Source organism: Peromyscus maniculatus, chromosome 5 (assembly GCF_049852395.1).
Source record: "Peromyscus maniculatus bairdii isolate BWxNUB_F1_BW_parent chromosome 5, HU_Pman_BW_mat_3.1, whole genome shotgun sequence".
In the NCBI taxonomy this organism is placed as follows: Eukaryota; Metazoa; Chordata; class Mammalia; order Rodentia; family Cricetidae; genus Peromyscus; species Peromyscus maniculatus.
Genome location: NC_134856.1, coordinates 121,813,530 through 121,829,041, shown reverse-complemented (window position 1 = coordinate 121,829,041; position 15,512 = coordinate 121,813,530). Strand labels below are relative to the sequence as shown.

At 46.2% G+C, this 15,512-nt stretch overlaps 2 protein-coding genes across 2 annotated transcripts in view; both read right to left on the bottom strand.

Moving 5' to 3' along the window:
* Positions 1-238: 238 nt before the first annotated feature.
* Positions 239-15,512, bottom strand: part of LOC102922433 (N-acetyllactosaminide beta-1,6-N-acetylglucosaminyl-transferase) — a 48,784-nt gene continuing 33,510 nt past the window's right edge. Inside the window, exons 2-3 of the mRNA XM_006972791.4 lie at positions 5,015-5,107; positions 239-3,104 (exon numbers count right to left, since the gene is read on the bottom strand). Of these exons, the coding sequence (XP_006972853.1) occupies positions 2,914-3,104; positions 5,015-5,107 (284 nt within the window). The 3' untranslated portion in view covers positions 239-2,913. The remainder of the gene's footprint in view (positions 3,105-5,014; positions 5,108-15,512) is intronic.
* The window catches only part of Gcnt2 (glucosaminyl (N-acetyl) transferase 2 (I blood group)), a 94,864-nt gene continuing 93,678 nt past the window's right edge, over positions 14,327-15,512 (bottom strand). Inside the window, exon 3 of the mRNA XM_042278390.2 lies at positions 14,327-14,361. Coding sequence (XP_042134324.1) covers positions 14,342-14,361 — 20 coding nt within the window. The 3' untranslated portion in view covers positions 14,327-14,341. The remainder of the gene's footprint in view (positions 14,362-15,512) is intronic.

Here is a 15,512-nt window from a genome sequence, read left to right as displayed (position 1 = left end):
CTCAATGGCTCTCCCCTCACCCCACAAAGGGAAAGGTCCATTACTGGTTTTAGTGGACAGATGATTTTAGACAGCTACACATACATAGAAGTGGTTTTTTTTTTTTTGGTGTGTGTGTGTGTGTGTGTGTGTGTGTGTGTGTGTGTGTGTGTCCTTTTTAAAGCTGGGGGAACTGAACCATTGAACATGTTCCTTACTGCATATTAACCAGGTATCAAATAAACACACATACTATCCCTGGAGGTGGAAAACAATATATTACTTTATTTCCAAGAAAACAAAAACAGAAAACATCAACAGCAAAACAGATACCGTAGATGAGGGAGGGGACCTCCACAGCTAGCTTACTGGCTCAAATGCTGCTCTCTTCCAATAATAAAGTATGTACGACAAAGAGGGGACCAGCAATAGTCATGTAAACTTCTATTCCAGAAAATTTTCTCATTTTCCATGAGAGATCCAGTGTAAAACATTTCTTTTCAGGTGCTACCATCCAAATAACATAAAAAAGAGACCCGTCTTAGACTTCACCGTGAACAAGTGCATCCCTACCTTTTGACCCCTTATTACTCGACACAATCCCATTTGTTTTTCAGGAGAAGGAAAAAAAAGTTTTACATGAAAATGATTCCCTTTAAAGATGATTAAATGCAGCAGGCACAATTACAGCACAAGAATGACATTGTGGTAAGTGACGTCATTTAAAGCAAGTGTTTTTTTTTTTTCATTAGAACAAATAAATATTTATGAACACATTTTTAAAAATTATATCTATTCATTTGTGTGTTAGGGAGTGACTATGTGCAACCACACGTGTGCTGGGGTCAGAGAGTAACTGTGGGAGGGAACTCTCTCCCTCCATTGTGTGGGCCGCAGGAATCGAACTTGCATTGTTAGGCTTGGCAGCAAGCATCCGCACTTGCTGAGTCCTGACCTCACATTTTTCTGAATGACAGAACTTTTTTCTCCAAATTAACACTGAGTCCATTCTTAAACTCTGCCTTCTCTGGAGATATTAAATATGGCTTTATTTGACCTCCTCTCAACAACCCTAAGGAAATGAGCTGTGAGGATCAGCCTAAATTCTTAGAATTTGTTTCCTAATGGTCATTAGCCATCCTAAGGCTTGTGACATCATCTGCAAGATGCAGCTACTCACGTCACCCTCGAGAGAGGTGTGAGTTTTGAATAAGTGAGACAAGAAGGAGCTGGTGGGAGCCAACAGGCTTTAGCTTACATTTCCTCCTGCCCCCATGTCTGTGGATTAATCTGGCTGTAATTACTGATCCCTCTGGCCTGATGGAATATGCAGCCAGAACAGGGCACCTATGCAGTGTAGCCATTTTCTAAGACTCTAGAGCAGGGTTTCCAAAGCTGACACCACTCCCCAGTTTTATAGCGGAGAAAATACCTCGTGTCAACGCGTGACCCTCTTGTGTCAACATGTGTCTGGAGGATCACAGATGTTCAAGAGGCATTTAGTGAATGCAGGCTGAGTCAATGAATGAATGAGTGAGTGAGTGAGTTAGTGAGTGAGAAAGGACACAGATGTCCACCTACAATCGAAAGCTCTTAAGCATCCAGGAGCTCTTGTCAGCACCAATCATTGCAAGCTACCTGGATGCCTTCCTGGTGTGGTTAAAGCTGTGTACAACAGAGCTGGGTTCCTATCTCTCATATAGAAACGGAACCCCAGAAGTGAGTTACTCACAGGTTCCATACCCACAAAATAGCACCTTTCCTGTGGGAAAGAAAACAGTTCCCTCATTCCTGTGAGGATGTTTCAGTGTTCTCCACGAACATCCTGGAACAGAACATGGAAATGCTCGGCATCCCTGAGGTCCCCTTCCTGCCGCCACAGAGTGGCTCCTGTCTTAAGGGCATGTTCTGTCACTTCATGGCTTTGTACTGTAAGCACAACTTCAGACACAAGTAAACTGAAAATGTCAGTGTTCACAGGCCGTCTGTGCTGCTGAAGATGAAGCCCAAGTCCACACATGTCAGTCAAATGCTCAGACACGGTACTCTATCGTTCCTCAGCTCCTCGAGATCAGTTCCTTTTGTGTGTGTGTCTTTTGTTTTTCAAGACTGGGATTCTCTGTATGACCCTGGCTGTCCTGGAACTGGCTCTGTATAGACCAGGTTGGACTCACAGACCCACCTGCCTTTGCCTCCCAAGTGCTGGGATTAAAGGCATGCACCACCACCTCCAATCAGTCCTTGATTAAATGAAAGTGGGGAGTTACTAGAAAGCTCTCTCTATGACTATATATGGCTGAATGCATAGTTGCTACCAAGATGGTATGAAGCTTCCTCCTCAAATAAACCAAGGGTTGATAGTCTTAGACAGTATTCCCACCATTCTTCTTTCTGGCAGGATATACTAATATGAGTATCTGGCACAGAGAACCGATGCAATTAAATTTATCATCAACCACAGCAAGTAGACTAAGAGGCAGATGAGCATCAAGTGACTGCCAGACATCAGAGCCAGGTGTGGTTGTACACACTTGGAACAGCAGCACTTGCAGGGTGGGGTGGGGGTGGGAGGTGGGAGAACTGAGTTCAAGGCCATCCTGGGCTACCTGGCAAGAACCAGGGTAGCCAGAGATATATAGCAAGAGCTTGTCTTTAAAAAAGAAGAAAAGAAGAAGAGGCGGAAGAGGAAGGAAAGACATTCAAATGAAATGGCCAGGCTAGCTAAAAACACCAGGACGGCTGCACCCAGCCATCTAGTCAGTGAATGTATCACAGTGTCCAAGTGGATATTTTAAGCATAGCCATGAAGCCAAGTCCTGATATTTTCCTGAAACCCGTTTTTGAAGCCTCCAGCATAGCCAAGGCAAGAGTCTCTTGGAGAGGAAGGCTCTTCTTTACGCCTTTGATTTCCCATCAGGCCAGAGCTGCTGCGGATCAAAAATACCAGCTGGGTTGTATGGCAGTTTCACTCTGGTTGAGGGTTCTCTCTCGAAGCCGCAGCTCCAGGCACTCCACAGTGAGAGGGTACGTGTTGAGCTCAAATTTGTTAGCGAATAGGCTTTGTGAATTTACTAGCCATTTTAAGTCTCCATTTCCATAGATGCAAATGCCGTGTACATAGTGACCTGTTGGGGAGACAGGGCAGAAAAACAGTTAGACGTGCCTGTCTTTAGAAGACATGAGGGGTGAACTAGAGATGGCAGAAACCTAATCAAGTCTGATGAGATGCTAATGAAACATGACTGGGATGCCCTAGCCCACCGGGAGCTTAAACTGCTTAGGACCAAACGGCGCAAATATGCACTTGAATAAGACGGCATCGGACATAGTGAAAACAGCGTCCTAGAGTAGTTCATGCATGAGCACATGAGAGTTACAGGTAAGTTCTAGAAGCGCGGGGATGAAAGAGGCTCATTGGGTTTGTGTCGTCTCTTCTCTGAGCTCTGATGGAGTCTATGGAACTGTCACCTCCACCTTTGAGTGCCAGCTAGAGTAAGCCTCGCTGAGGGAGCATGTCAGCAGTGGACTCTGAGACAGGGCTTCTCTGTGTAGCCCAGGCTGGCCTTCAGTTAGCTATCCTATTGCCGTGTCTCCTGAGTACTGGGGTTGCACATGTCACTCTCAGGCCAGGATAGCACTGAAGTTCTCAGTCTCATCCCTTCACGACTGCTCCTCTCCAAACTGTCCCCACCATGCTCCGCAACCACCACCGCGGCCCACGCTGCTTCCGTCTTCCTGTCTGGACTGCTCTGAAGGGTGGCTCCTCCGGTGACTCCTTTGCGCGCGCGCGCGCACACACACACACACACACACACACACACACACACACACACACACACACACCGCGGCAGCCAGAGAGATTCAGTGAACATGCGGGTGGAATGGATCTCGGCTCTGAACTCTCAGCACTGGCATTTGAGACTCCTGAGCCTGGCCACTCTTTGCCCTTCTTCAACCACTTCTGACACACCATCTCCCCTGCCAGTCCCAAGCACAGCAGGCCCACTCTCCCTGACTCTCCCAGGGGCTACCCCCACACCCCTATAACCCTGATCCCTCCCAGATAATGGACAGCCCAGTGCTGGACATCACCTCAAGGTCACGTTCTCAGTAAGGCCCTCCCTACCAGATTTCCCTCATTCATTCGTGTTTGGTATTTGTGAGAGGGAATTAGGATACAGTCAAAAGACCCAAGAGGATACAGGGAGAAGAGGTCATTGAAAAGTCACAGGAGAAAGGCCAAGGAAGGAGCCAATTCTGTGACACGTGATCTTGCATTTCCAGTCTGATAGGTAAATTGTCCAATCATGCTGCGTTGTTACAGCAGCATAAGCAGGTAGATACACCTGCTCACTATGTGCTATGTAGTGTTGGGAGTGGATGATGCCCAGGCCAGATGGGATTCCTTCTTCATGAGAGTCAATAGAAAGGACAATGGCACATCTCTGCAATCCCAGCACTTAGGAGACAGAAGAGGGAGAACCCAGATCTTCCTTGGCTACGCAGCAAGTTCTGGGTGACTCTGGAATACACGAGACCCTGTCTCATTCCACCCCCACCCTGCCGCAAAAGGCGTTGACTTAGGGTCTCTAGTTCTTGTCTATTTAGGGAAGAATCCTTTCTCCTTGATGTCACCTGCCATGTGCCTGAGTGGTCACAAACACCTGAAGTTCTCCAAGTCACTCCTGGCCTGTGTGTAGAGGGAAGAGCGTGATGTGGGGACAAAGTGTGAGCATGCTCTGTCACAAGGTCGTGACATCACCTGTCCCAGCTCCTGCACTCCCGAAAGGAACAGTAAGCAAGGGGCAATGAGAAATCAGAAATTAGCAAGAACAGAGTTCATTTTTAACTTGAAAGTACTATCTCTCCCTGGCAGTTCTAAGGTTGAGAATGTCTGAGAAATGGAAACTTATCTTCAGGAGACAACGTGATGAGGTACCCAGCTTTCTCTGCACAAGAACCCCTTCTATTAAGTTAACAATGATCCCCATGCCAACAACAACAGGCAGTATGGCCTGAGAGCGGGAGACCTTACCATGGCAGCCTCCATGCTGAGCTTCCATATCATTCCACTTTACAGCTCTGAGGTTGCCCGTCCAGGATGCGTTAGGCATGGCGCCGGGAACTCCTGCAATGATGATAAAATAGCAATAAGAACCGGGAGCCCCACCCACTGCTCCGTCTCCACAGCTCTTCTTTGTCCTTCAGGCTGCTGTGTGCTGCCTGGCAGTCGTTTCCCTGGGGTTCTACACACCCGGCAGCAATGGCATTCTCCTTCCAAACGTGACAAGCCAAACCCTCTGCAAACATTGCCCCATGTCCTGTGGGGAAGCAACACTGTTTCATTTGAGCAACACAGTGGCAAGCCATCTCAATAGATTCTGGGTAAGCCATGAAAGGGCCCACTGAGCCATACAGGGCAGCTATGCCTTCAAATAACATGAAAGTCACGACTGGAAATGGTGGAGGGCTTTAGAATCCAGACGTCCAAGGCATTTGAGAGTATATAGAAATCAATACAAGTATGAAAGGGGCACGCTCTGCGGTGTGAGAACTGTAGCGTTTTCCACCATGACAAGTACAATCTACACAGAACGTTATTTAGAGGTAATGATGCAAGTATCTGTACCCAAAATGCAACAGTTCTCTCTTAGGAAACTCTAAGATGATAAAACATACTTTGGTAGGAAGGATAATGTCCCTTTTACACACACACACACACACACACACACACACACACACACACACACACACACATACACTTCCACATTCTAAACACTGGAAACTGGATATGCTGTATTTCTCTCTCTCTCTCTCTCTCTCTCTCTCTCTCTCTCTCTCTCTCTCCCTCTCCCTCTCCCTCTCCCTCTCCCTCTCCCTCTCCCTCTCTCTCTCTCTCTCTCTCTCTCTCACACACACACACACATTCTAAACACTGGAAACTGGATATGCTGTATTTCTCTCTCTCTCTCTCTCTCTCTCTCTCTCTCTCTCTCTCTCTCTCTCCTCTCTCCCACATTCTAAACACTGGAAACTGGATATGCTGTATTACATGGAAAAGCGGAATGATATTTCATAACAAAGAGGAATGGCGGTTGCTCTTCAGCTGGACTTCAAATAGGTTATCCTGAATTATTCTCTCTGCCTGCCAGCCCCGCCTATCCTTTCTCCTGCTTCACTAGTGGCCGTTCAGCTCTTTATTAGACCATCAAGTGTTTTAGACAGGCACAGCAACACAGCTTCACAGAGTTAAACAAATGCAACATAAACAAAAGTACCACACCTTAGAGTAACATTCCCCAACAGGACTGACATGAACTTACAATTTAAATAGAGGCAGAACTATTTAAAGGGTGGGATGGAGGCAAGAGTCAGTCAGGCCGATGAAGCTAGCTTTTGCCAAAGCCTGATCTGGTTGATCATTATCTCTCCCTTGGTTGTGAAAGGTGGCTGGAAGAAGTCCTGATTGCTGGGTAAGCCAAGTCAGTTCCAGGAGATGATTGCTCCTGCTTGGGTGTGATCTCACCGTGGGATAAACAGATCTACGAGGCTCTGCCGTTCCTAGAACTCAGCACAAGTGCAGGTTCACTAGAGACTTCCCGTCATTTTGGGTGGAACGTTGGAGTGGAGCCCCGGAGGAGAATGCTGTGAAAGCTGCTCCTGCTCCTTTTTGTTGTTGTTGTTTTTCAAGACAGGGTTTCTCTATCTAGTCCTTGCTGTCCTGGAACTCACTTTGTAGACCAGGCTGGCCTTGAACTCAAGATCCGCTTTGCCTTTGCCTCCCCCCAGTGCTGGGATTAAAGGCGCCGCTGCCACCACCACCACCACCACCTGGCCTGTTCCTCTTATCGTTAGGCCTTTCGGCCTCCAGTGAGATGAGACAGTTTTAGTAGCTTCGGATTTTAGACAGACACCTCTTAAGTGCAGAAGTAAGCAAAATCCAGGAGGCAGATGCAAAGAGAAGACAGACAAAAAAGAAGCCAGCCTGTCATCCACTCTTAGTTACCCTGTGATGAGGATTCAGGGCTTCTCAGGTTCAGTTTATAGTAACAGTGGGAGGGGAAGACCAAAGAGGGGGTCAGCCACGGTAATTTGAAGGTAGGGGAAGGACCCCCAGTGAGGAATTCAGGTGCAAAGGCAAGGGACTGGAGGGTGCCCAGAAGCAGATGGGGACGCGGCCCAGCCAGTGGCCCTGCAGCATTACTTCCAAGCTCAGAACAGCAAGACAATCCCTGTATCGGTTAAACTCTCAGTTTTGTGGTAATCTTACGGGACTTTTTAGGGCAAAGGCTTGGGCTCTGCTGCTCCAGCAAGCTAGGACTGTTTATCTACCTGTCCCCAGTATAGCAGTCAATGATTAGACAATAGTCATAGTGAAGAGGAGAGCAAGATTTACTCAGTGTGGCCACATTGGGAGGACAAATGACGGGGTCCCAACCCACCCCCCAAGCCAGTCTCTCAGTGTCCTGACACGAGGTTTCGGTTTAAATAGAGGCCAAGGAAGGAATGCACATAATCCCACAGCTTTGATTATGGTGCGGTCTCACCTATCACTGACTTTCTGCCCTGTTCTGTAAGGCGGTCAGAACTGTGGGAAATCCCTTTCTGGGATTATCTTTTCCCTGCCAGGACAGTTAAGATGTAATTTATTACTACAGTCTCAGATGGAAAACTGACTACTGAAGAAGATGACATTTTCCAGTAAGGGTAGGGGGTTAAAATCTAAGGCTCAAACTTTGAAAGAAATTTAATAGGATGGCACATTTAAAGTTAACCCACCTCAGCTGGGCGGTGGTGGCACACGCCTTTATTCCCAGCAGTCAGGAGGCAGAGGCAGGTGGATCTCCTTGAGTCCTGGTTTACAGAGCCAGTTCCAGAGAAACCCTGCCTTGAAAAAACAAAAACCAAAAAAATACTAATCCATCTCATTAAAAGAAATTAATAAAAAGGTACATTTCAGAAGAAAACAGTCCCGTCCTGCCGCCCTGTTGACACATGATAATTGTGTGCCAATCTAAATCTAGAGTTGTACCAAGTCTCCCAACCAGAAGGAACGGTTGTCACAGCCTTTCCTGTCAACAGGGTGGCTCTTTAACCCTGGGGCTCTCTACCAGGTAAGAATCCCGTTTCTTATTTTGTCTTTTTGGTTTGTCCCCCAAGCTTGAAAGCATGTAACAGAAACCACAGCAGTTCCATCTCCTGCTGCTTTGAGTTAAACACCATAAAGGTTACCATAACGCTTGCCTATCCAAAAAGAAGCTCCCTTATTTTGCTCTTGATACACACTCTCAAATAACCTAGAGCAAAAGGAAAAGAATTTATATTAAAACTTGCCTGGGGAGTGTGGGAAGCCAGGAAGGAATTCAGTTTGTTTTACTCTGTCAAACTAATCTGTGTGTGATGTTTATGAGTCTATTTAGTTTAAATGACCACACCAGACAACCGAATAAAACATCTTCCTGACAATACAGCTCTTAATCTTTAAGCAAGTACATTTCTGAGAAGACATTTTTCTCTTTCACGCTCATGAATATTGATTGCACAAACTGAGAAATGCATTCCATTATCCCAGTGTTAGGATCAGTACATTTACAACTAATGATTCCCTCCCTCCCTTTTGAATGGATACATACACTCATTAATCTCTAGCGGATGAAATTTCCAAACTCCTATACTTCCTGTCTGATGACATGTCGGTTTAAATATTATCTGTGGTTCATGTTTGTGCATAAAATGACATTTATTAACAGAAGAGGGAGTGATTCTACTTTGTCTCCCCGCCCCCATCTCCCATAGACCCCTGGGGCATAGAGAAGTCTGCAAGAAAAGGGTGTAGCCCCTGGCATAAAGAGAGCTATTCCAATGTGGTTCTTGGACCGCAACATTAGTATTACCTGGAAACGCACTGGAAATGCAGAACCTTTGGCCCCACCCAGACTTCTTGAAATAGGACCAGCACCGCCCTAGGAAGGCAGACTCCTCTGCATGACCAAGTCTAAGAAAACAAGAGGCACCCTCCAGAGGCCACAATGGCACCCTCCCTTCCCCTCCCTCTCTGAGATCCTTCCTTCATCCAGTTTCAAGTTTAATCCTGTTCTCTTTATCCCATCTCACTCAAATCTGTTCCAGTTGTCAAATTACTACACTTATATCCTTTCTTCAGTTGAATTAATTAGGCTCCATTGCTAGGACATAGGTATTTGTTTTTTATTTATTTTTATTTTATGTGTCTGCTATCCTAGGAGCCAGAAGAGAGCACTGGATCCCCTGGGGCCTGGAGTTATTGGAGTTGTGAGCTGTCACAGGGGTGCTAGGGCCCAAACCCAGGTCCTCTGCTCAGTATTATGGGGCATTTTTTAATGTCTGAGAGTTTCTGCACCAGTGAAGGGACTGAATGAAGTCAGTGGCTTTTAGTTTAGAGTGCATGCAACCCACAGGGAGGAAAATTACATCACCATCTCTCTCCCACATTCATATAATACAAACAGGAGTTTCGGAAAACAGGACTCCGGCTGCTTACACGCATGGCATTTGTTTACACTGCTATCTAGTGCTAAGTAGGGGTTGGAGGTATAACCCAGGTGGTAGAATGCTTACCTAGCATACACACAGCCCTGGGTTTGATCCTTAGCACTGAATAAACTGGGTGTGGTGGCTAAAGCCTGAATGCTGGTAATCCCACCACTAGGGGGAGGGGGCAGGAGGATCAGAAGTTCAAAGCCATCCTCTACCACCTAGTGAGTTGGGGGCCAACCTGGGATATATGAGATGCTGTCTCAAAAAAAAAAAAAAAAAAATGACTAAAGTGTCTTCTGAATACTGTGATGGGAAATAACTGCTGTCTACCTGATTCAATGCTGTTGTTGTTGCTCCCATTATTACTGCTATTGTGCTCACTGGGCAGGGGGCTGGGAGGATCCCCACAGGGCATCTGGGTAAGAGTTTATCTTTGACTTACAAGAAACCTAACAAAGGTTCATTTTTCTCATTATTTCCAGGATAAGGCAAAAAGAAGATTGTCAATGTTATCAGAGAAAACATTTTCACCAAAAAATCCAATTCTCTCATTTGCTCTTCATAGGCTTCTGTAAATAGAACATTTGAGATAAGGTTTGCAGAGTGACCTGGAATGTTTTTGTTGGGTCTCAGCCTTTACTGGTCAAATAACTGTGTTTGTTAAATAAATGGATGTGATTCTTTGAAATTTGAGCTCTATTTATATGAACCTCATTTTGCTCATTATCTCCCCAGAGCTTCCTCCTCACTTGGGGAGACTCGTGCATGATAGTAAGTTCCAGGAATTGCTTGATTCGAGCTCAGATATGTCCTTTGACACTCACTTGTTAGACACATGGGAATTTAAATATCAAATATTAAAAGGGATGTCTCACAATTTAATGTTGGTGCTAGACAATGAGACAATTCTAGAACAAGCTTGGCTAACCAGCAGGAAAAACTACCATAACTGCACTCTGCCTTTGTCCATTCAAACCAATTCCTTCAAAATAAGGTGAGAAAATAATTTTTGGAAGATACAGATCTATGGGGCTATTGACTATGACATTATTACCCATACTGACTGATACACAATTCTGAAGTCAGGACTTGTCTGTCTGCTATTATTAGTTGTTGGACTTTAAACAACTAATTACTCTTTTGAAGGCAAGGTGTGACAAATCCTGGTGGGATTTTGTCAGTATAGCCATCTCTACCTGTCCTTGGGGGATTGGATCCAGGATCCTCTCTCCCTGCTTCTCCGGATACCAAAATCTGAAGATGCTCAAGTCCCTCATAGAAAATGGTGTAGGCTCTGCCCATATAACTGGTCTGGCACAAAACAGGATCGTCTGTTTTTGTTGTTGTTATTGCCCCCCCCCCCCCCCCAGACAGGGTCTCTCTATGTAGTCCTGGCTGTCCTGCAACTCTCTGTAGTGACTAGATTATCCTCAAACTCACAGAGATCCACCTGCGTCTGCCTTCCGAGTGCTGGGGTTAGAGGCGTGCGCCATCATGGCTGGCTTAAGGATATTCTAGAGACAGCTATGTCCTTCCCTCTGGCTATCTGACTACTGAAACAACACTCCCCAAGGAATTGGGATTTCCCCAGGAATTTCATGCTGGCAGAACCTGGTGCCAGTCAGAGGGGAACATGTCTCCTAGGAACAGATTCCTGCAACCTTGCAGGAGGACTCAGAAGAGACAATGATGGACCAAACCACACCTTGTCCAGGATCCACTTAGCTTCCTGTGCCTCGAACCCTCCACTTCTACCTAAACCTCATACCAGGAGGAGAGAATAGACTTGGGGGTGAACCTCTCTGTCCTTCTGAATGTAGCCAACATTGACTAAAGCTCCTTTTGCTGCTTTTCATGGTCAGTTGTTTAACTGGCTGACAGAGAGTGGGGTGGCTGAGCCAGGCTTATTATCAAGGGTGTCAGGGCTCAGGGTCTGGTAACTCCAGCAACATCTGAAACAACTTGTCTTTGGATCCTGTAGATTAGCCACAGAATGTAATACTGTGTTCATAGTTCTCATCCCATGTTGTTCAGGGAACAAATGTTGGTACACGCTCCATAGAGCTCTGATTATTCTCTTCTTAGTACTTTCGGTCTGTAGTTGGTTGAATTTGCAGATGTGGAAGCAATGGAGAGAGACAGGCGACTTGTAAAAAGAGACACAACGTGTGTACTATGTTTAGCAATTAATACTTCATAAAAGTTTGAAGACAAAATCCTATTAAAATCTCAGGAACCGTGTATGTTTCCATTGCTATGATGAAATACAAGGGCAAAAACAACTTAAGAGAGAAAAAGATCACTTTGGCTTACAGTTCCCAAAAGATGGGTCTGTCAGTCTGCAACCACACTCAGGAAGTACTGAGGAACAGTAAGTGGGACGGGCTATAAAACCTCAAAGCCCACCCCCAGTGATGGACGTCCTCTATCAAGTCTCCCTCCCCTAAAGGTTCCGCAATCTTCAAACAGCGGTACCAGCAGAGGACCAAATGTTTCAACACACGAGCCCTCAGAAGACATTTTACCTCCAACCCACAACAACTTCTATATGATTCTCTATTGTGGGATGCCCTGTATACTGCAGGAAATTTAGCCACAGCCCTGGCCACTGCCCAGGGGCAATCCTCCAATCCCAGTGTGTCAATTAAACATCTCTGCGTGTATTGGCAACTGTCCTATGAGGCTCAAGGTCACCCTTCATTATATAAACAGAAAACAAAGTGACACACACAGAGTATCAATTTGTGTAAAGGTAATAAACTGTGTATAAACACTTGCGTGTAAAATGTAAGTCAAGGAGAGCAAGAGATGGCTCAGCGGTTAAGAACACTGGCTGCTTTTCCAGAGGTCCTGAGTTCAATTCCCAACACCCACAGGACAGTTCACAACTGTCTGTAACTCCAGGTCCAGGGAACCTGACACCCTCACACAGACACACATGCAGGCAAAACACCAATGCACATAAAATAAAAATAAATAAATAAATCTTTAAAAAAATGTGAGTCAGGCTGGGCAGTGGTGGCCCATGCCTTTAATCCCAGCACTTAGGAGGCAGAGGCAAGTGGATCTCGAGGCCAGCCTGGTCTACAGAGTGAGTTCCAGGACAGCCAGGGCTACACAGAGAAACCCTGTCTTGAAAACAACAAACAAAAACAAAGCAAAAACAGAAACAAAACAAAAAACAAAAGTGAGTCAAGGAAATAGCAGTTTGCTTTATTTTGAAAAATGTCTGTAATGTTAAGACTTCGTAACAAAGTTTATTAATATGTATCTAAATTATTGATGTAGTAGTTGGGTCTGTGACTATGCTAATAATTCAACAAAAGAAAAAATAGGAAACGTCACTGCTGATTATCTTTAACAGTAAACAGGGTGAATGCTAATAACAGGGATGTGGTGTCAAGTAACCTAGACCCTGTCCTGATTATAAATGTGACCAGTGAGCATCTGGCACACAAAGACCTGTTTTGTTTACAGTGGGTGTATTCTACAGCTTTTCAGTCCCTAAACAGTCCCCTAGCATCCACGATAGAATCTTTGCATTTATCTGGTAACTGCTAACAAATGGACTCTTCTCCAGCTGTGAGAAGAGAAGGGCGGGACAGATAAAGGGACCCCCCAGTCTCCCCCACCCACCCCCACCTCCCCGCCACAAGAGTTTTAGAATCCAAGTGATTTTGTAAATGTTCTGATATACCCCACCTTGTTGCCAATCTGTATAAACCAGAACCCAGAGAATAGATGGGACTCGGAGTGTGGAGGGGTGAGCCGATGTGGCCTGGGGTCCGGTGGGAGTTTGCTAGGGTTTCCTCCGGGCCGAACCGCCATTCTACCGCTGAGCTGCAGCTAGACCAGCTTGTTGATTTTATTTCAACATAAAAACTTACCTTAAAATAAAACCTATCTAAATTCTTTCTTGCATACTTCCTATGTCCTAGAGTAGGTGCTGGTGGGACACAGGCAGACACACAGACACACACACAGACACACACACACACACACACACATACACATCACAGTTGTTTTACCAGTAGTAGGAAGTGAACCCTGTGCTAACCTAGTCAAGTGCCTTAGTTCTGAATATGTGTGTGTGCGAGAGAGAGTGTGTATTAGTGTGTGAGAGTGTATGTGTGTATGTGTGTGTGTGAGTGTGTATGAGTGTGTGTGAGAGTGTGTGAGAGAGTGTGTGTGTGGGTGTGTGTGAGTGTACATGAGAGTGTGTATGATTGTGTGTGTGTATGAGTGAGTTGCGTGAGTGTGTGTGTGTGTGTGTGTGTGTGTGTGTGTGTGTGTGTGAGAAGGCAACCTCACACATTATCCACCTTGTTTTTTGAGACAGGGGGTTTTAAGGCCCTGTCTCAAAAAACGAGCAAAATGACATGAAATCACAAGTTGTTGATAATGGCTCTCCCTTCAGGCTACCAAAAGAAGCAGATGGGGTGAGGGTAAGGCTGGGGGAGGGTGTCTGCTGAAGAACCATGTGGGGAGGGCTCAGGTCCCACTGGCCAAAGACCACTCAGAGCTCTGGCGGTACTTGAGGGGAAGTTTTCTTTTCTTTTGTTTGTTTTTCTAGCAAACTTGGCTGATTTTTAAAAGCAGCAGCAGTTGGTGAGGACGGAATGAAGGGCCAAGTTGACACACCAGCAGCTTCCATTTTTCAATGTTTTAAATGTTGTTTTTTTATTTTTAATTATGTGCACACGGGTGGGGTGCGCACGGGGGGGGGGGGGGGGGGGGAGGCCAGAGGGGTCTTATGCTCTCAACCATCTCTGCAGGCCCTGTCCTTCAGGCTTGGATCCCTGCATCCAGCTTCTACACTCACGTGTTTCCTCAAGGCGGCAGCACGCTAGAAGCATCCGAGGAACTCTGAAAAACAAACAACCATCCCGGGGCCTCCACACTGGTGTTGCACAAGAACGTGATCCCAGCCCTGGAGAGGATGAGGCAGGAGGATTGTCATTCCCAGGCACGTCTGGGCCACATACACTCGGAGACCCTGTCACAAAGAGACAAAGCCTGAGCTCCCTCTTGGGGATCTGGATTAGGACCAACTGCTGCTATTTTTAGTTATGTATTTTTGTGCCTGTGTGCTTGGGGCAGCCAGAGGACATCCTTGTGTGCCACCCTCAGGAATCTCACTGCTTCCTTTCAGATAAGCTCTCCCGTAGGCCATTCTGGTAGTCTGCCTGACTGTGTGACCTACTGGTCCCTGGTCCTCTGGTCCCTGCCACTCCAGTGTGGAGAGTAGAAGCAAACCTCGCTTCAGGTGGATCAATCGCTTGATCGGTTGATTTTTTTTTTTTTTTTTTTTTTTTAAGAAAAGGCTTCTGTGGGCTGGGTTGTCTTGGAACTCAATATGTCCAACTCACAGAGATCCTCCTGCCTCTGCCTCCTGAGTGCTGGGACTAAGGGTGTGGGGCACTATACCAAAGCTGGCTCCCACCTTGGGTTTGTTTTTTTTTTCTGGGAGCTCTAAGGATCGATTCAGCTCCTCCAGTTCCAAGGCAAGCACTTCGCCTGCTGAGCCTTCCCTTCCCAGTCCCCACCCCCTTTTCTAAAGGCCAAAATGGAATTCGCTTTGATGTTTTCCCCTGAGGTCCTGGGAAAGCCACTCAGATCTTACATGTGCTAGTAAGTGCCCCCAGCGACGTTCCCTGGTTGGCGGTTTTGTTTGTTTGTTGGGAGGGGATGTGTTTAGACAGAGTCTAACTCTGAACTTTAGGCTGATCTGAGCCTCACCAAATAGTCCAATCTGACCTCAAAATTTAAGGGCCCTCCCGCTCCAGCCCCTCGAGTGTTGAGGTGACGGGCGTTTGCCGTCACACCTGCCGGACTCCCAGGCTTCCCGGACCTCTGTCCCTGCAGGACAGACACTCTGCAGGATTAGCTATGCTGCCCTTCCACAACACCAAGTGCTGAACCTCAGGGAGAAGAGACTTTATGTAACACAAATCGCTAAATGGTCTTTACTAATAAAAAACCTAGAGTCAGATATTGGGGTGAATTCTGAAAGATCA